A 20619-nucleotide genomic window follows, 5' to 3' on the forward strand; every position below is an offset into this window, starting at 1 on the left:
CCAGTCCCCGTCCCGCTACAGCACGAGTTGTGCGACGAGGAAAGATGGGGAAGTTGTTTCCACTCCTGGGGTCACCCCTGCCCCTCCCGAAAGTAAAGCGAAGCGCGCACCGCTGCATCCCCTCCCGCCTTACTCCCAGGGGAGCGAACCCAATTCCCTTTGGAACGGGCCGTAGAAAGATTCCACGTTTTCCTGCCCGTGGAGGCAGGAGGGTGTCCCCACAACCCACTGGGCATTTATTCTTTTATACCATAGCCCCGGGTGCTGCCCACGGGCACGTGCTTTGGGCAACGCGGTGCTCGGGACTCGGCGCTCAGCCGGCGGCGGGCGCGCGGCACGGAGCTCTCAGCCTTTCCGTGCTGGGAAACCTAGCTGGGAAAGCGCGGGAGCGGCAAGCGGGGCCGGGACCGGGGCCGAGGACGGGGCCGTGCGGGACCGGCAAAGGGCAGGGGAAGGGGCAGGTAAGGGACAGGGAAGGGGAACGAAAGCAAGAGGGAACTAGAAAGGGCAGCGAAGAGGCACTGCCGCTCCCGCGGTGCCCGTCCGAGGCGGAGCTGCGTCCCCCACTGGCAGCGCTGGGGAAGATTGGCGGCTTTCCCGACGTCACGCCCCGGGTGTGACGTCACGGCCCGCCCACCGCAGTCGCCGCCATGGCGAAGAGCCGCGGCGGGGCCGCCAAGGCCGGCAGCGTCTTCCGCATCGCCCGCAGCGGCGCCCTCAGGGCCAAGGCCAAGGGCAAGGCGAGGCCCGTCACCTCCGCGCTGAAGCAGGTGAGTGGCGCGGAGGTGCCGTCCCACTGCGGGGAGGGCCCAGTCCCGCTGCGGGAGGCCTCGGCCCCGCGGGATTTGCTCCTCTTAGGCCTCGCTGCGGGGCGGGGAAAGCTCTCGGGACTGATTAAATCGAGCTGTTTTAGGGACTGTGCGTCCGGGCACAGAGTGGCAAAGTGCACCGTTTTCACCCTAAATCAGGTTTATATGTGGATGTCATAATCTGCAAAAAGAGAAGAGCGGGGAGTTTATCTGACTGATCTGCAGCATCTGCCAGAGAAGATTTCAAGTGGTTCTTCCTGACGGGTGTCATTTGGGAAATGTCTGATGGCATTTCGGCGTGTCCTAGAGAATGCGATGCTAAAGGGAGCATCAGCAGTTCAGTGAGTTCACGTTCACTGGACCGTATTAGCAGCACGTCCTGCTCCTTTCCATCATGTTCCCAAGCCCAGCCCCAGCCTCTGGGCTCTGTTTCCACAGCTCTCCTTGATGCTGGCTCGGAAACTCATCACCTACTAGGTGATTCAACTTGCTAAATCAGCAGCAAAAGCAATTAAAAATGCATTTTGGATTTTTATGGGCTGGGTTGGTGAGTTGAACAAGCTTATTTATGAACGAATGCAAAGAGAAGCATTTTGGTGGGGGAGAACTAGAAAGGATGGAGCTTCTGATCCAGTAGCTGTTTATTTGCCTCAACTGTCAGGTAAAACCGTGTCAGTAAGATGCAGTGAAACAGATCTAGGAACACACACTATTGTATGTTTTGCTCTTAATTCCTCTTTGACTTCTCCTTGCAGCTTAGATGGGCTGCAGATGCTCTGCAGATGCCTCTGTGAGTTGATTTAACACACTAAAGCAATGAAAAAACAAAAATATTATTCTGTCATTTTCATGTCTGGAGAGGAGCACAGCCCAGAGGAGGGAGAGAGTGGGTCGCAGAGCTGGGAGCGCTGCAGGGGAAGAGAGAATGGGGGGGTGATCTAAGAAAGAGTTTTCCTATTGGTAGCAGTGAGTCATTATATGGTATCTTCTCCTCAAACCCTGCCTCCAGCCTGAGGTGCGTGTTCTGAGAGTTCAGCTGTCCCTCTAGGAAGGCATCAGGTAATAAAAGTAATAAAAGCAGAACGTTTAGTGGCTTAATGTTCCTGTTCGATGCAGTTGCAGTCTGCTGGACAAACAGAGTTAAACAGCTCTTAAGAAAAGGCTGTTTCTGATTTCTTCCTGTGAGCCAAAGCCACTTGACAAATTAATCTGGTGAACAGACAGGAACTTAACAAACTTTGGAAATAACAATTTCATGTTGTTGGCGTCGCATCTCCTCTTAGTCTAGAGTGTTCTGTATAATAAAGGGAGAAACAGGTTTAAAACCATATTCATGAAAAGTCAGGAGCTTATTAGGAGTAAAATTTTATTCTCTGTGTTTGAAGCCGTATTCTTTAATGCATGAAGCCTTTGGGTTTAATAGGATTTACTTATCATTAAGCAGTATAGGAAGACGCTCAGAAAAAAAATTGTTAAAATACATTTATTCTTTAATAGCTAAAATCCCATTATAACTATTCAGACAACTTTTGATGTAGATACCTATGCCATGGAGGAGTCCTGCCTGAGCAGCTGAGATATTAGGTATTGAAACTGACTGAATCCTTTTAACACCCCTGTGAAGCTGGAAGATGGTGACAAGCCTTGATGGGAAGCCCAAGATCTTTGTCTATTGTGTTACCCACAATCCATCCTCTGATTGGAGCTGGGTCCGTATTTCTACAGCCACTGTCCAAGTTATTATGGATTAAAGTGCCAATCTGAGTAGGCCTGTTTTATCGGCCTCTTGCCACTGCTTTCTTAATACTGGTTCTCTTGGTCACTCAGAATAAATGGAATTATTGTTAATGTAAGCATGCTCTGAAGTTATGTAGGCTTTGAAAGCAAAATAAGTATGCATGGTTTGCTTCTGCCTGTGTAAAATGCTGAGAGGTGAATTACAGGGTTAGCCTTTAGCAGCAGTAGGTATCCTGAAATTTGGGATTGCCTGAAAAATTATGAGTGTGCTTCTGGAACATTTGCAATGTAAAAGGCCATTATCTGGCTATGATCCCATTCCAGACGTTGAAAGAAACAGGTGCTAGGGCTGAGACTAGCTGCAGTGGTGAAAGAGTTTATTTATGCCCCCTTGCATCCACCTTGCTCCTCTACCATGGATGCCTCCAAAGCATAGCACAGGTCCGTATTTTAGCTCTTCCCCTTTAAAAGCAAGCATCTTTGATGAAATAACTTATGAAGGCAGACTTGGGCTAAAAGTGTGGCTGAGATGCCCAGAGACACACATCCTGGTCTGCTGCAGCCATATAGTTTCTTTAAAAAAATGTGGCAAAATCTAGTAGACGTTGGCCAGACCAACAAGTAGGATGCAAGGTGTGATGTTGAAAGGCAAACTACTGGAAGAAATTCAAAATGGTAAAATCATTTGTAAATTATATTGGGTTTGAGGGGCTACAGGGGTGATTTCTGTGAGGAGCTGCCAGAAGCTTCCCGTGTCTGACAGAGCCAATGCCAGTCAGCTCCAGGCTGGACCCACCGCTGGCCAAGTTAAGAAATGGGGGAGACACCTGCGCAACACCAGCAGCAGTCAGAACAGGGGAGTGAGAATTTGTAAGAGAAACAGCTCTGCAGACATCAAGGTCAGTGAAGAAGGGGTGGGAGGAGGTGCTTCAGGTGTCAGAGCAGAGATTCCCCTGCAGCCTGAGGGGAAGACCATGGTGTGCCCCTGCAGCCCATGGAGGTCCACAGTGGAGCAGAGATCCATTTGCAGCCCCCATGCTGGAGCAGGTGGGTGCCTGAAGAAGGCTGTGACCCTGTGGGAAGTCGCAGGCTCCTAGCAGGACCTGTGGGCCCATGGAGAGAGGAGAGCCCATGCTGGAGCAGGCTCCTGGCAGGACTTGGGATTCCACAGGGGACCTATGGTGGAGCAGTTTGTGAAGAACTGCAGCTTGTGGGCAGGACTCACACTGGACAAGAGCATGAAGGACTGTCTCCCATAGGAGGGACCTCACGTTGGATCAGGGGCAGAGTGTGAGGAGTCCTCCCACTGAGGAGGAAAGAGCAGCAGAGACAATTTATATATAATATAGCAAGGCCTGTCTACAGCCTGGCTTTTGTTTTCTCTGTGTTCTGTTTCTGGATCATTGTGGGCTCCCATTCCAATAGAATAAGTTTAACTACTTTCTCCATTTTAAATTTATTAGTACAGGACTAGGTGGCCTAATTAAGTAACAGATACACATACTGAAGAGCAATATTGGAAGACAGAAATATAGTACTGTCTGCATAATACTTGCACAAAAATGGTGCAATTTCACATTGGTGGAATTTTTGTTAAAAATATCAATGTGTGTATTTTTTTCCCTCCTAGATAAACATTAAAAATGCTGAAAAAGTTAGTGCAATAAATAAAGCATTTGCTGAAGTTCAGAAAGAAGTGCAGCAGCTATCGAAAGGCACCACAGCAGAACCTCAGAAGACTCAACAGGTAATTTCCCTTTGTAAAAATCTGAGGAGGAGACTGAAAGGAATGTGTGTGTTTAAAGCATTACATTCTGGCTCTAAGACTGGAGGCAATTTGTGCAATTGCTTTAAAGCTATAAACCCAGTTTTATTAATTTCATTTGTGTGGTAATGCTGAAACCTGGTTAACATGTTCAAATGCTATATAACTACTAAAGTAGAGAGAGAAGAGGGTGGGCAGCCAAGCTGAAGCACGCTTCCAAAACATAGTTTTAAATTATTCCAACTGGTTTTAAATTATTTTTTTAAAGTCAGTCCCAGCTTTTTGATTTGAGACTTATGTCTCCCCATGAGTAGACGCTGAGGATGAACCTAGATGTTCCCTACCTGAAGCACCTGACAGTGCTTTGAAACATACAGCTCTGTCTCTCTGTTCCTGATGCCTAGGCCTTCATATTCCCTCATCAGAAGTACCAACACCTAAAACAGCAATTTCTGTACTAGAGGTTTTGCCTGCAGTGCTTGGGGTTCAAGACAGTGTTTCACTTGCCTTCCTTTGTTTAGTTTTTTATACAGGGCTACATGCAGTCTTACAAAAGAATTAATTTACAGAGTTTAATTCCTGACAAGTTCCTCCACATAAACTCTTTATGCTGACTCCTGATGCTCTGGGCAGTTTTGGGGAGAGAGAAGGCAGTGGGCCAGGATGAGGTACAGATGAATCCATCCTGGCTGTTGGAAGGAGGAGCTGTTTGGAGATGTGGACATGAGTTCAGTATTACTTCCTGTGCCTGAGGTGATCAAATTTCTGTATGGCTGTGAGTGACGAAACAAGTGTCAAATACGTTAAGGAGAGAGGCTGAGGGAAAAGTAAAACATAAGTGACAATGCTGTCAGTACAGGATGAGGCTGAGCAAGGATTTCAAGGCAGTTGGTGCCAGTGACCCTGTCCCTGCTGGCTTGCTATTTATTCTTTCAAGAATTCAGACTTTACTGCTGCTCCTGCGCTAGTAAGGCTGTACATGACAATGCCTAATTTGATGACTCAGGCTGTAATAGTATTTTCTCCAAAGTTATAAAAATGTCAAGAGCAGTTCTGAACTAAAAGGTGAGCCTGTCTCAATTGTGCCATGTATGTTGTTACTGGCATGACACTTCGTATTTCTCCTGCATAAAGCACTGTCAGCTTATCTGTTAAGTTTAGTGAATCCTGTAATCCCCCCAAATTATTGAAGTATGACTGCAAATTTAGACTAAATTAAATACATAAAAGACAAACTAATCTTCTAGACAATGGGTATTTATTAGTTTGGGTTTTTTTCAAGCAGAGTAAAAAGAAATTGCTTTCAACTTTAAACACAAACTTTTTTTTTCAGGTTTCCACAAATCTGGAAGAGGAACCAGCAAATGTGGATGCTGCTACAAACCTATTATCTCAGTTGTAATGTAAAATGGACAATGGAGGGATTGCAAGAAATGAAAGATCACAAACAATTGATGGGTTTGAAGAATTTTATTAAAAAAAATCTTGTTAATATACAAGTATTGGCACACTTTAATACAAACTACAAACAGACCTTTCCTGTCATCTAGGAAAGTGGAATGTCAGAAGTCAGTGTGAGAAACTTAAAGTGCTAAAACAGAAGGCACTTCACAAAATTGGTTCACTGAAACAATTTAGCATAACTCAAGTTGATACCCTTCACTTTTCAACTTGGCAGTGAAAGCTTCAAAATTGTTTGAAAGGTTAAAAAAGAATATACAAAGCTTCTTGGCAGTAAAGCTTCAAAGAAAACGCTGTTAACTGTAAGCAAGAAGCCTAATCATTTTTTAGGAAATGATCAAAGGCTAAAAAGTATTTTTGCTTTTCTTACTAAAGAAAGCTTCAAATAATTGGATTACACAGAGAACACTTGGGTGAAAAAGTGCCAGAATTTTTGATAAGAGCCCTTTTTTCTTGTTCTTGAATTTGTTTTGTGAAGTAGTTAAAGGAAGCAAAAGGAAATATACTCCCAGAGTCAGTGAACTAAGAAGTTATACATTCATTATTCAAATACTTAGGTTATGAAGAAGTCTAGAATGTTATAGTTAGAGGTAGATAAGTAGTCTGGTTGACACAATATCTAATAATTTAGTATCTGCACATCAAAGAGATCACAGACTCCTTCATTATCATCCAGGTTAAAGTTGTAGTCATCTCCGGGAGTAGGAGAGAGTCGTAAGAGAGGAAAAACTGTAAAGCAGGAATAGTTTAGTTTAAATTAAAACACTTTTGGAATATCAGCCCTATCTCATCATTCAGTATGTTTGTCATCACCAGTATCAAGGTTAGTCTTCATAATTAAAATAGTCTTGATAATCTGAAAAGCACGCTAGGATACATACTGTGAATATCTGTACTGCATTCAAACGAAGGCAGTAAGTGACCTATCTACCATTTTTTGCTTGGTATTTTAACTGAGTTTGCTGGAATGGAGCGACAGCATGGAATATGGGTTTAATTTCTCTTGCAGCAAAGGAGCTCCTGAGCAGCTTTTGAAAACTTTCATGAGAAAGCCATAATTTATATTTATATTCCTTTTTCTTGTTACAATATTGCATATATCTGCCTTCAAATAAGTAAGGAAGTTACTATTATCCCTATTTTACAGAAGGGAAATGAAGGCTAGCAGTTTTTCTGTGCACTGCATTTCAAGCATGGACTTGAAGCTGTCTCAGTGGGGGGAATGCAAGGAGAGAAGCCTCAGCCCTCATGTGGCACCGTAGGAACTCTAACATAGTGTAGATGAGCTGGGCATGCTGTACCTGCCCTAGAAGCGGAGACTGTTTCCATTTTGACCATATATTGGCACATTCACAGAATCCCATCTTGTACCTCATATCTTATAATTACACGTCTCTTTCTGCAGGAGCCCGAGGTTGTCTGCTAGGAGGGCAGATATTAGCACAGGCTGCTTACAGAGCACAGGGCAAAAGGAACAACACCAGCTGAGCTCACCTCTTTGCCTGGCACCTCAGAGAGACCGAGCAGAGAGGCAGGAGCACGTGAACTAAGCAGCTGTGGTTCAGTGCTGCGCTCTTACGGCCACTGAGGTGCAACAGCAGAAATGGGTAACGTTTGTTCTATTAGTGTACTGCAGCAAGCCACGTATCACTCTGCACACAGGCATGTAACTATGTTCTGAAATATTTATTTAAAGCACCTGCAGGAAGCCTGAGGCAGAAAAGAATTAAAACAGATATTTTTTTTAAGGCAGCACACTAGTCATCAGCCTGTTCTTTCTTTGTCCCTGAATTAAGGACTGGTGGGTTATTCATGCATGTAAGTGGTTGTTGGATTAAGGTTTTCATATTTTGACGGTTAAACTGTTGCAGGGAATAGAGAGGGGAGCAAAGACAAGAATGACAGAGGAGGCAATACAGGGAAAAGAAGTAGTTTCATACTGAGTCTTGTCATCACATTTAACATATGCCTCCTAAGTGCTGTTCACACAAAAACCATGCTGCTACTTGTGATTATTAGAAAAGATGCTAAATACTTACCGTCAGAAGACATAAGTTCGTCAATAATATCCCCACTGATATTTCCTGTGAAAGACAGGAGCACATGCTTTATACACGTGGGGTTTTTTTAATATGTGTTTATAGAAGTCAACATGTATTATCTGCATTAAAATACTGAACTGCAAAGGAACAGTGTGGCTCATGCAGTGTAGGAGCTGCAGACATAGCATGCCATGTACATGTAAAATATATTTATCTTTGTATCCCTCAGTTCCCCCCCACACACTACACTTCTTCCACTGATCTCTTATAACCCTAGAGCCATATACAACATGAAGCTTATTTGGTGGCAGAGAAGCTCATTTGCACAAAATGAGTTTGCTACTGAGAGCTGGCTCAGTGGCTTCACTAGGAGATAAACAGAGGCCTATCATTTCGTCTGTAACTCATTGGTAACTTGGTCGCAAAGAAGGGCTCAGGAAACCAGTATAAACATTCAAACAGGAACTACTGCTCCCTACCTGTGGGCTCCTCCATCTTTGCAATGTCAAATGAGTTTGGCTTGAGAATACAGTTGACATCCAGAGGCAGCAAGCCCTGGTAGTCACTGGAGATGGCTGAGGCTTGGGCACCATCTCCTGAAAGGCCAGGGTACAGTGCCAGCTCTGGAAGGCTGGAGTAGGGGGCTGCAGGGGCTGCGCTGTCCCGCTGGATGCTGCCATCTGCGGACAGAAAGGCATGTTATGGAGACATGGAACACAAAGCATCTGCACCCAGCTTTGTCTTTGGGAACATGGCCAGTGTCTGGGATCAGGTGCGAGGAGTCTCCCCCTTCCACAGTCACAGGCACAATTTAATTAGTTAATTAATTAAAGGTTAATAAATAAAGGTTAATCAGGACCCTCAGAAATGCAGTTGTAACACTCACAGCATTTTCTTAAATCTTTTCCTATTACCCTACCATTACTATGAAAAAAATACCTGATATTCAGGCAGTCTCTCACTCTGTGTGGAAGAAGGTAAGTGACACGGTGGTACAACAGCTGGAACTGATGCCTGTATTATCAGTCTCATTAAAAGGTACATGTTTCAAATAATATCCTCCATCAGAGGTTTGCAATTTTGCTCCATACTGCATTCTGGAGAAGCACCTCAGAATAAGTAACAGGATTACATCCAAAACCTGTTCAGTGTAAGATGATAAGCTGTGAGGGAAGAATGTGTTTCACTGGACAGAAGAGGAAGAGGGGTCTCTCTAACCTCCTGAGAGCTGTTAGTAAGCCCTTGGAGAAGATTGTCAACAGAGAGCTGCTATGCTGTGCAAATTCTTGAACTTTCCTTTGTCTACCACCTTTCCTAACAGTTTCTTCTTTCCCTCTAGCTGTCTTCCTCCCCACCCTGTTGGAGGTAGGAAAAACCCTGGATCCACCTGATGGTGTGTCCGCAGCTGGTGTTTGTGGTAACTCTTGTCCTTGGTTCAGGTCACGTTCTGGTGGATTTGGGGGAGCTGCAGTGGGTTTAAGTGGAGTCGCTGGAGCTGCAGGTTGAGATGGGGGCTGTGCAAGGTCATCAGGCGGAGGAACTGGAAACACCGTGGGCTTGGAGGAGCTCGATTCTTTATTTATAAGCAGCACATGGATAGGTCCTGAACTACTTTTAAGATTGATCTGGTATTTCTTCTGTCCATTCTGTCCCTGTAAAGGTGGTGTATTATGAAAGTTACTGTTCCTTGAGAACTCGACACTGTACAAGGTGATGAAGACTAAGTTCAGCTGTTTTGGTCCTCGACAAAAAAAAAATAAAAAAATACAGCCCAACATTACAGCTGCTAACTTGGGTCCTGCAGAGAACCTTACCATTGCCTGAACTGATTTCGGCAGAGACGGACAAAGATAGTACCACTGATCAGCTTCATGGCTCTAGCTTGGGATGCTTTTACGATATTAGACTGTGCTTAGCTCACTAAAAATAGCTTGTGAAACTTCTCAGGTGAATTTCAGCCTTCTAAAAGCACAGTGGCTATCATGCTTCATACAATGCTCTCTCCCAACTATGTAAACACTATTTAAAACCGAGCACTGCAACAACAAAAAAAAATAAAGATGGACAGAGGTAAATAATTTGGCCTCCTACTTTAATCTTACCCATTTCAGTCTTTTGGCTAAAGCGAGACTGCAGTCTGTTTCTCTATCCAGTCTACTAACATGAGACTAAATCTAAACTAAATCTACCACTAAATCTAAAAGGCTTTTTTGTAAAAGATCCATGTTAACAGTGTAATGGAGAAACTTGACAGATAAAAGCCTCTATCAATGAATTCTCAAGGGAATTCATGACAATTATGCACAATTTGGAAAGTTGCAACATTAAAAAAAAAAAGAAGAAGAAATGGTAAAAAAACCCACTAATGTATCTTGGTTTTAATAGAAGACAGTTACCATATAGGTGTACAAAACCCACTTTTTCCCATCCAGCCTCTCCCTTCTCAACTGAAACAATCCTAATCATTTCGCCCCTCCTCTTGCACATGGACAGAGATAAATCCTCCACTCTTTTCCACTATTCCTCTAGAACACTTAGGTAAACAAGAAACCAGTACATACCATTTCAGGTGTAGGTACTTCTAACTGTGTACCACAAGGTGCTTGAATTGCTAGGAGTGTATCTCCTGGTTAAAAAGCAATTTTTAAGTAAGTGTAAAGTGTGCATAGTTTTCTTAAGTCTTGCAAGATACCCACTCGAATGAGAAATGGTAATATTCTAAGACCACTTAAAATACATAATTCAGCATATATAAACTTGTGGTAAGACTTGCATAGTACCTGTAAGATCCAAGTATATTGCATGATATAAATCACAGAATTCCAGTACTTAGGTCATAGTTGCAAGAACCTTTTCTCACAGCAGTACAAGATTTACCATTTCCTTTACCTGTTTATCTTTTAGTTTTATATGTAACATAAGGTGAAAATATTTAATTAATTTTTTCACAGAATCAAAGAATCATTTAGGTTGGAAAAGACCTCCAAGATCGAGTCCAACCTGTGACTGATCACCCTCTTGTCAACTAGACAAAGTGCCATGTCCAGTCATTTTTTGAACACTTCTAGGGATGGTGACTCCACCATCCCTGGGCAGTCTATTCCAATGCTTAACAACCCTACTATGAAGACATTCTGCCTGATGTCCAACCTGAACCCCCCCTAATACAGCTTGAGGCTATGTCCTCTCATCCTATCACTTGTTGCCTGGGAGAAAAGGCCGACCCCCACCTTTCAGGTAGTTGTATGGAGTGATAAGGTCTCCCCCGAGCCTCCTTTTCTCCAGGCTAAAGCCCAGCTCCTTCAGCTGCTCCTCATATGACTTACTTTAGCTAAATCAGTTCTCTGGTCTAGCTCACTTTATGCCTTTGACAAATGGTGGTACTACAAAGATTTAATAGAAGGAAGAAAAGGTATTAATGATCATCTTCAAAGCCAGCATTTCCAAGTATCTAAGCTCACGGCTTCCAAAGCACAACTGGGACATTAAGAGCTGGCTATCAAACTCACCTGTGGCTTACTATGCAAATTAAAATGTGTTGGTTGAAGTCAGGGGATCACAATTACTTCCACAGCACTGGCACAACACTGCAGGTCACTTGCCTTTCCCCTTTGTCCATAACTGATTCGTAATAACACCTTTCTTTCTCTGCCTCCTAAAAGACACTTAGGTGAAGTACTATCTGAGTGCCATGCCAGGTGCCTCTATGTTTTGTAATGGCTAATTCTTTTTAGTTACAGCTACTTTTTGTTAAACTCTGCAGTAGTTTTCTAATCTTGCATTTTTATTAAAAAACAGTCTTCCTTGAGATGGTTCTTAGCCTAGCTGGAAGCTGAACAACAATCTTCCCTTGGGTGCCCTGGGATCGGGAAAGAATGTCAACGGTAGTAACCTCTGCCAGCAATTCTTGGCAGTTTCTTCAAACTGTACAGGAATCCTTTTGATTTAGCAGCTCCATCACTGAACTTTGTCTGGCTCCATTTATACAGCATCATCAGGAACTCTGACCACAACTGCCACCAGAAAAACTGTATGAAATTTGGATCTGTCTGGTTCATTTGGTGGGTTGGACCCACATGTACTGTCTCTGGTTCCATTAATGGCCTGAGGAAAGCTGCTGCAAAGTATGAATACCAAAAAAGGCATCCAAAACCAGGACTCCAGCTGAGCTTCCATTCAGTACAATCAGTAACTACAACTAGAAAATGCCGGAACTTGGTAGTCATGAACATTATGAGACATCAATATTGAGTACTTGTAAATTCAAAATACTTGCAAGGAAAAAGCAAGTCATTTTTCAAGAGGAAAATTAGGAAATCCCTTGCTTTAGAAATACAGCCTAACAGCAGCAACTTACCATTGAAGCAGTTGCAGATATCTTCATGGGTGACATATGAAAATGTAATGTATGTCAAGGAACATTTTTCTTGAAGCAACGTAGAACTGGTACGGGTTGCCCTTTAAAAGTAGTTTGTCCAAACTAAGTCTAAACTATAAAGTTACTATTGTTACTCAGAGGTGTAATCAAAGCATTTTTTTTGTCTGTCAGAATGAATAGTTAAAAATAGAAGAATTCTGTCTTTTAAAGAAAAAAACCTGTACTCGCAAAGAAAATACAAAAAGAAAAAAAAGTTGTGTAGCTTGCTTGAGAAGAGATCCTAACAGGGAGAACATGTAAAATCTTGTTTTGAAGAACACCGCTTATCTCACTGACACTACGGAATTCAAGTATGTATCAGGACTTCCCATAATCACATAAAACGACTGCTAGAGGGAACTTCAGAGTTCATCTCCCATCACATTCCTCTGCCTCAAGGTCAGATCCACTGTTCAGACATTCTGGATAGATGTCTGCCTCCCCTCTTCTGGAAAACCTCCAGTGATGGGTAATTCACCACCTCCCTGGGAGGTCAATTCCAGTGCTAGCTCTCCCAAAGCAAAGTTTTTCCTAACATCTAACCTCAATCTCCTTTACTACAAAATCCATTTTACACAACCAGTTTCTGTATAGCAAGTCCCAATGTTTAAATACTTATCATTGGTGCTATAGTTTCTATAAGAAGGGCACTTTCCTGCTCCCAATCTCAGGTGTCTGTTTTGCTCAGTATCTTGCAAGATAGCTAAGCACATGCTTATGCAGCTAGAACTCTCTGTTCAGGGGTTATTTAAACACAGGATTTTTTTCCCAGTTTCAAGCCCAACAAGTTTCAGGACACTGTCAACTCAATTTATCTTTGGGTGATAGCCTAATCTTTGCAGGAGAACGAAGCAACACAAAACAGATTCATGTAAAGCAGTGGTAACAAGGTATAAATTCAAGTGCTGGAAAGCAGTATAGACTACCACAGAATATTCTGAGTTGGAAGGGACCCTCAAGGATCATTGAGTCCAATTCTTAAGTGAATGGGGGACATATAATTAAAGTAAGACACCAGGATTATACTACAGACTTAAAAATACATATATATATATGCTAACTTATTTTCATGTTACCAATCACAGTCATAGAAGTTAAAAAGCCACGTAAATAAAATTTGTATCTTCTTTCTTTGAGAAAAACTTGAAAAAATATTTGTCTTACGTTTCTTCTGGATAAAAGAGACTACATTATGCTTTATCCATTACCTATACCTTAGCTGTTGCTTTAATTCTAGTTCCAAGAGGCACACAATTACTTTAAAAGGATATTGGTGGTTTGTGGAATCATCCATGACATTCTTGATACTTTGCTGAAGCCACAGTTTCTGCTGATCCAATTCTTTCTCTTTTAGCTCTAGATCTTCAATTTCAGCTTCCAGATACCTCAGCCTGTCTATGACTTCTTTTGTATTGCAGCCAGCACCTACTCCTCTTAAAAAGGTAAAAGGGTTCATGAAACCACAAGTAAAAATCTAAAGCAAACAGACAATGATAATTTCTTAAGACTATTTTCAACATTTTTAAAATCTATTAATATTCAATATGAAGGAAATGAGCATTTGTGGTGTCATATCTAGTCAGAAGTGGAAAGATGCAATTTTTGTTGCTCTTGAGCATATGAAAATTTTGCAGAATTGACATGGCTTACTTCCACTGAATGCTGTTTTTTGACTTCTTCTCAATGAGATCAATCCCCTCCAAAACATTGGTGATATCATAGATCCTTCTCTTCTGCCTCACGGCAAGCGTATCAGCAGCCTGTCAAGAGAACAAGTATCAGCAACTCGCATCCTGCAGGAAAAGACAGTTAAGCCACTCCCTTGGAAAAATGCCATGTAATGTCATTCTGAAGGGAGAAGGTTCTACTCTTCAAGAGCCAGATATTCCATCACTAATTCTAAAGTTCAGCACCTGCAGGTAGCGCTGCAAACCAGATGGAGGAGTCACCTTGCTGAAGGCCAGCAGGCCATTCCTGGACAGGAGGGGATATTCACATGGGTTGCCAAGACCCTGTTCAGTATCTGGAGCATGTGCTGTTCAACTGCATGAAGGAGCTTCCAGTGCTCTTTCTGGAAGGTAGGAAAAAGTAGGGAAGGCAGACAGCAACACCCTGCAGTGGGGCAAGCCTCTCAAGCCAAGGTCATGCTAAGTTTACCATCCCTTTTGCTGACACAAAGTACTGAAGCTTTTGTTCGGCTTCAGCAGTACTGGGACACAAATCAACAGGGTTGTAATTTCACAAAGTGGCAGAAGGAGAGCTGCAGTACTTCAGGCCATCACTGTCCTCACATGAATCCACCTCACAGTGTACAAGGGCTCACTCACTCAGGGTCACCCTGAGCACCACAAACAGTTCCACAGGCACCAGGACACTGGTACAGCTCACAGGGATGTCCCACTGACACTCAGCTATCTGTACAGTGTGTCTGAGGGCTGTCACAGCTCACCTCTCAGAGCAAAGCAGAGCATCAGGAAGAAGAAACTCTGCTTCACGCCTTATCTCTCTCCATGGTGACTTTTATGTACCTGATGCAAAGAGTTAAGATAAAATAAGCAAACTTGAGCTACTCCTGCCTTCCACAGCCTCAGCTCTTTGATGCTGAAAAGCAGGTCAGGTTCAAAGAACATTAGCTAAAAGGAGAGAAAGCAAAGAGGAGTCTGACTTTGTAGCTACTCAGGACACTTAGATACAATGATTACAAGGGATTATACGTATTAAAAAAATTAAAAGAGAAGAATAATAAAGAGAAGGATAGGTGGCAAAGACTTCTGCATCCTAAATTAGAACTAATGCATAAGGTAAACTAATTTCCACTATAATGATATATAATGATATAACATAATGACTTATTTCAGTTTTTCCAACAATCTATTAAATTAATGGTTTTTGTAAGCAAGTATGTTTGAGAGACAACCACAAATCCATTTGCTTAGTAGTACAGGTTTGGGGTTTTTTTTCATTTTTCTACTTAAGTAAAATTGAAAGGACAAAATGAAAAAATGGAAATTTAAAAAAATACTCTTATAGCCATGAGATATAAACACTGCTCCTTCTCCTTGACAGTGATGTACCCCACTAAACAGTGTTTCTACTGATAGCCGTAGCAACAGTTATCTTTCATATGGTCTTCTGCAACAGTCTGTTAAAATCTTTTCTTATCAAACAGAATACATGCAAATACATAAAAAGCGCACAGTTCAGTTCTCTCCAAGGAAATGGGCTCTTCAATCACTTGTATCAGCAGGTATGCACCTGCTATCTTAACCTGCTATTTTTGCTGCATACATACACACTGCTTCCAAGAACTGCAAGAGATCTAAGAATCTAGAAAGTGACAAAACTGATGCCACCTGTACAATGTTTAATCAGCACCTCATGTATCTCACAGTCTTCAGAGGCACAATTTTTATAAGCTGTTTACATTATTCAGTGCAAGGAATGGACAACATAAACAGCTGCTATTCAACTTTCTGCTCTCTTCCCATTGCTCGAGAGAACTTAGTCTATCGCTCCTAGTTTGAACAATGAAAAAACTGCTCTGCAGACGAATTTAATTGCCTCTTGAAATTTTGTCAAAGGCCTGTCTACAAAATGTAAATGCTTTATTAATCTCAATGTATTTTCAAGATGCGCTGGTAGTAAAAAATACCAATGTACATAAATTTGTAGCTATGATACCAAAGCTTCAGACTTTAAATAAAAGTCACTAATTTTGAGTACCCAATTCCAGATGTTTCAAAGTTGGAGTAACTGTTCTACTCTAAATGCTATTGCATTTTGTATGCCCAAAGCACAGCTCCATTAACATCAGCAGCAGAAATTTACCACTGCTGCAAACCAAGCTCCGGAACCCCAGGACAGGCATTTATTTCATAGGAAAATGAAGGACACAGTTACATATGTATTTGGTGTGACTAGCCCTGTATATGATTCAATCACTGCTACAAAGTTCAACTATTTACAATAAGAATTCCAACAAAGAAGCTGGGGCCAGTTCCCAAGCTGGGAGGTTTAATCCAGCCATTCACTACCTTTCTGGTGCTCGTCTTGTAATCTAATGATCTTCTAAAAATTTAATGGGCTGTTTCACAGATATTCTAAAAAAAATTGAAGAGTTCCTCTTTGACATTCTAGCAGTTATCAGTGCGACACCTTCTGGTAGGTACATGGGTCAGTCTTCCACACAAACCACTCACTAGTGACTTCAATAATTAAAAGAGACAAATCTCCTTAAAACACTTAAAACTCATCATTTCTCAGCCTATGCAAAGAAAGGGACATCTACAACAGCCCTGCTAACATGGCTGGACGTAGCTTCCACATTCCTTCCTCTGAATCATTTGTATTTGGAGTTCCTTCATAAAATCTTCCTAATGTAAAACTGCTGAACTCTAGTAATTTCTCCTAGTATCTCCTCATACTTTGACTACGTATGTATTCAAGACAAGCACTATATGAGTGTCTCACAGAGCTGTAAGAAAAATGTATAAGCGCTGGGCTTCAGTGCTGTGTGCATTCAGGTCGTGCAACTCCTGGAATACAGACAACACACTGCTTAGCACAGTTTCAGCTGCAGGCACGCACAGAGACACACAAAACTGTGCCCAGAAATAAAACCACCAGCCAGAAAAAAGGCAACTGAGAGTCTGTGCCCTCACACAACTTTGCTCCCTGGGAACTGACAAAAGGCAGCACGAATCAGCTGCAAATTCGCTATGTTAACATCTGAAGAGCAGAAGAATTCGATAGAACATCGTGGCAGAGTGATTACTAAGAAGCTTAACAAAGTACAAGGCAGCAAGAATTGCTTGCTCGCCAAGTGTCAAAGGAAAGAGGTCCTGCATTTTCTGCACTGTGCCACTAGCAGATGACATTTTCTCCCCAAGAAGGCTAACAACAGTTTGGTGGGAGTTTTAAATTGAATGTGTTCTTGTCAACCTGTAAGTAAAAGTACTGAATATCATTGCATGCATAAAGACTAAGGGAATGTAAAATCTAATGGACGGGCTCTTTTTTCTTCTGTGGAGTAGGGTAAGTGTAAGGAAGTTTTTATTTGCACCTGATCAATACACTTCTAAAAAGAAGTTCATCTTAAGAATACCTGATGTTTTTGCACTGATGATCAGGAACACTACTTAACCATCATTATAGCAGGGATGGCATTCTGCTAGAAACAAAGCCCATTTAAGAAATCAAGGCAGAAGCAATTGTATGCTATGAACTGAAAGAATACATGATTTTTTTGGCTTCATTTCAGGTGGTTTATCCCTTATTCACTCATCTTGCTCTTTTTCTCTCTTCCCTGCAATTCATGGGTTGCTGCAGATAGGAACTTAGTTTTCTTTCTTTTCTATCTCATCTCTTAATGTTTTAAGTTTAATCCTATAAGTAGATTTTTTATACAGGGTTATTAAGTGACAGTTACATCATTATTCTAGAATAGCTGTTCGATTTTAAAGTAAGCACTGTAAAATTCAAACCTCAAGTAAATTCTCACTTTCACTCCCACAATCTGTCAGATGTTACCAGAGAAGCGTCCAGCACTAAAACATTTCCAAAGTGTCCTCTTCCAGACCAGTAAGCTATAATTATAGATGTATTCAAAGATCACCAGAAAATGTCCCAGAAATAGATTTTCCTTCTCAATTGCTAAATCACAAAGGTGGAAGCACACTTGTTTCCAAATTACATTTGCTTCCTAGTGCTGGTTTTGCTACAGAAAATACTAACCAGCAGCACATCAGATGGTCAGTACCCATCAGCAGGGAGACACCTGAGGGTATTAACTGCATAAATCATTTCTTGGAACACTCTGTTCCATTTCAAGACTGGCCTGTTGTTCTTCAGTTCCCTGAGCACACTGACATAACACACACACGCCTTCTCTTTTTCATTTTTCCTTAGATATGCAGCTTATTTATGAGAAAACCAGTTACAGAAATGTATGTTCTGACTCACTGTTTATGAAAGTACCAATGATTTATGCACTGTAGTTTGTATTTACTTCCAACGAAGTAAATTCAGAAACCAGTCTCCAGTAGGCCTTGAGCAGAAATGTCTGTGACTGGTTGTAGTGCCACCAACCCATTCCCTCTGAGTAGGTACCTTTCTCACTAGAGAGAACTAGAAACACTATTCCATCCTGCTAAACGGCCCAACTTCACTGTTCGAATCAATCCTCTATTGCACTTTAAGGCCAAGCTTTTTGGCCTGATGTCTTACAAACTGAGTATGTTTTGTTTCTCAGACTGACTTGGAACATCCTCAGCACATGACAGACAATAAAATAAGCTGCACAACAATCCTCGAGATGGGGACAGCTTAGTTCTTTTTTACTTAAGAAAGAGGCAGTTAAATATTAAGGAGCTAATCAACTTGTCCAGACTATAGCATTAATAAAGGAAGAATATAAAGCCTATCAGTGTCCTTCCCTATTCACCCTGAAGTCTCGCTAGCCACAGTAGCATCACTGAAGTGCTACCCCTCTGAACACAGATGCACAAAAAAGCTCCAAGAACACCAGTCACCTCCCAGGGCCCATTAAGAGTAATCGACAAAACTTTCAGTTTTCCAGAAAGCACTTCAAGTAATGAAAGCGCCAAGCCAGCCTCTTATTGCACTTTGCTGAACTCCTCAGCAGTTTGCGGACAACCTTAACCAGCCAGGTTTACATACCTTTGCCTCAATGCACTGTACAACCTGACAGCCCGAAGGGCCAGTGTGGCAGCATGCTCCAGGGACCTAGCAAGCAGGACACAGTGCCAAGGATCCCTCCTGCAATAGAGTGACCTCCCAGCACAAGGACCTGGCCAAGGCAAGCTGGTCCCCTAGCATCACCGGGAAGATGTTCCAGCCGCTGCAGCCCAATGCCCTCATGCCTCAGAGGTGGCGGGCTGGCTGCAGAGGGGCATGATGATGATTTGCCACCCACTCTGCCAAGTCAGCATCATTCATACACATATAATAAAAAATACTAAGGAGACTGGTTTTCAACATGGTTTTCTCTTGCTAAGAGAACATCAAGGGGGTGGGCGAGAAACAGGTTTAAACAGCAACCCATACAGAGTCAGTGCAGAGAGCAATGTACTGCAGTAAAAAAACCCACAGAATCATTAGGGTTGGAAGGGATCTCTGAAGATTATCTAGTCCAACCTCCAACAAGGGTCACCTAGAACAGGTTACACAGGAATCCAGGCGGGTTTGGAATGTCTCCAGAGAAGGACACTCCGCGACCTCCCTGGGCAGCCTGTTCCAGTGCTCTGCCACCTTCAGTGTGAAGTTCTTTCTCACGCTGAGGTGAAGCTTCTTGTGTTTTAGTTTATGATCACTGTTCCTCATCCTGTCTCTGGGCACCACCGAAAAGAGTCCCACACCATCCTCTTGGTACCCTGCCTTTAAAATATTTATATGCATTAATGAATTTGCTCTCAAGTCTTCTCTTCTCCAGACTAAACAGGCCCAGCTCCCGCAGTCTCTCCTGATAAGAGAGATGCTCCAGACCCTCAGCATCTTTGCGGCCCTCTGCTGGACCCTCTCCAGTAGCTCCTTCTCTTTCTTGAACTGAGGAGCCGAAAACTGGACATAGTGAATAAAAACACCCTCAATAAGTTATATTTAATGCACGGTACCCATTTACCCTACTGATAAAGACCCGGAACGCGTATTTTAGCCGACCGCGGCGGCTGTCAGCCACCTCCGAGATCCCTCAGCCCGTCACTGGCCAGTGGAGGCCCCGGTGTGGAGGTCGCGGGGGGCCCGGCCCGGCCCCCGCGCTGCACCGCCCTCCCCGCAGCGCGGCGGGGCCGCGGCGCCGGCCGGGCCCGGCGGTGCCGCGGGCGCTTCCCCCCCGCCCTCGCACCGCTTTGAGGTCCAGCACGCCGTCCTTGGCCTCCTGCAGCAGCGACACGAACTTGGTGGTCAGCAGCCCCAGGCTCTTCTCGTGGCGGCTGCTGCCGCCGCCCGCCGCCTCGGCCGCCGCGGCCATGCCGCCCGCGGGGCCACGTGTCGCCTCCGCCGCAACGGCTCGAGCGCGGAGCGCGGCCCCGGCCCAGCGCGGCGGCGGAGAGAGGGGCGGAACCGCAGGAAGTGACGCCGCCGCCGTTGCCGGGACAGCGGCGTGTTTGGGCCGCGGGGGGCGAGGGACGGGCCCCCTGCGCCCGGGGAACAGGGGCCGGGCCGGGCCCCGCAGACAGGGAGGACACTGGGCTGGCATGGCCTGGGCCGGCTTTCGCTCAGGCTCCCCCAGGAGGGGTGGCGCAGGCTCGGAGTCCGCCTCAGGACGGGACGGGGCTTCGGCGACCGGCCCGAGTGCCAGATGCGCCTGCCTGTCCCCGGCACGACAGCTCCGTGTCACTCATCTCACCGCTTGCATTGGATATAGCAGCG

At 43.6% G+C, this 20619-nt stretch overlaps 2 protein-coding genes and 1 long non-coding RNA gene across 3 annotated transcripts; 2 read left to right on the forward strand and 1 right to left on the reverse strand.

The window, feature by feature from the left end:
* Window positions 1–618: 618 nt before the first annotated feature.
* On the forward strand, window positions 619–5810 carry CUNH8orf59 (chromosome unknown C8orf59 homolog). Its single transcript, XM_027684995.1, has 3 exons — window positions 619–770; window positions 4177–4293; window positions 5645–5810. Exons 1-3 carry the CDS (start codon window positions 651–653, stop codon window positions 5711–5713), a joined length of 306 nt encoding a protein of 101 aa, XP_027540796.1. The 5' UTR covers window positions 619–650; the 3' UTR covers window positions 5714–5810.
* On the reverse strand, window positions 5770–20244 carry E2F5 (E2F transcription factor 5). Its single transcript, XM_027684517.1, has 9 exons — window positions 20093–20244; window positions 13882–13991; window positions 13503–13664; window positions 12172–12215; window positions 10376–10440; window positions 9202–9466; window positions 8294–8494; window positions 7812–7856; window positions 5770–6501 (listed from the first exon to the last, which is right to left on the reverse strand). The coding sequence occupies exons 1-9, from the start codon at window positions 20216–20218 to the stop codon at window positions 6392–6394; spliced, it is 1128 nt and encodes a 375-aa protein (XP_027540318.1). The 5' UTR covers window positions 20219–20244; the 3' UTR covers window positions 5770–6391.
* On the forward strand, window positions 8477–9889 carry LOC113968566. The gene is made up of 2 exons (XR_003534575.1): window positions 8477–9044; window positions 9154–9889. It is a non-coding gene; the product is annotated as an uncharacterized LOC113968566 (long non-coding RNA).
* Window positions 20245–20619: the final 375 nt, after the last annotated feature.

This window comes from Neopelma chrysocephalum, unplaced genomic scaffold (assembly GCF_003984885.1).
Source record: "Neopelma chrysocephalum unplaced genomic scaffold, ASM398488v2 Primary Assembly neopelma1_22, whole genome shotgun sequence".
NCBI lineage: Eukaryota > Metazoa > Chordata > Aves > Passeriformes > Pipridae > Neopelma > Neopelma chrysocephalum.

Bases quoted from the DNA above. Each gene is read 5' to 3' on its own strand.
- CUNH8orf59 (XM_027684995.1), top strand. From the start codon at position 651: ATGGCGAAGAGCCGCGGCGGGGCCGCCAAGGCCGGCAGCGTCTTCCGC. The intron at 771-4,176 runs GTGAGTGGCGCG...TTTCCCTCCTAG, and splicing joins TCACCTCCGCGCTGAAGCAG to ATAAACATTAAAAATGCTGA. The intron at 4,294-5,644 runs GTAATTTCCCTT...TTTTTTTTTCAG, and splicing joins AACCTCAGAAGACTCAACAG to GTTTCCACAAATCTGGAAGA.
- E2F5 (XM_027684517.1), bottom strand. From the start codon at position 20,218: ATGGCCGCGGCGGCCGAGGCGGCGGGCGGCGGCAGCAGCCGCCACGAG. The intron at 13,665-13,881 runs GTAAGCCATGTC...TACCTTTTTAAG, and splicing joins AAAAACAGCATTCAGTGGAA to AGGAGTAGGTGCTGGCTGCA. The intron at 8,495-9,201 runs GTGGATCCAGGG...TTCTGTCCGCAG, and splicing joins AGCTGCGGACACACCATCAG to ATGGCAGCATCCAGCGGGAC.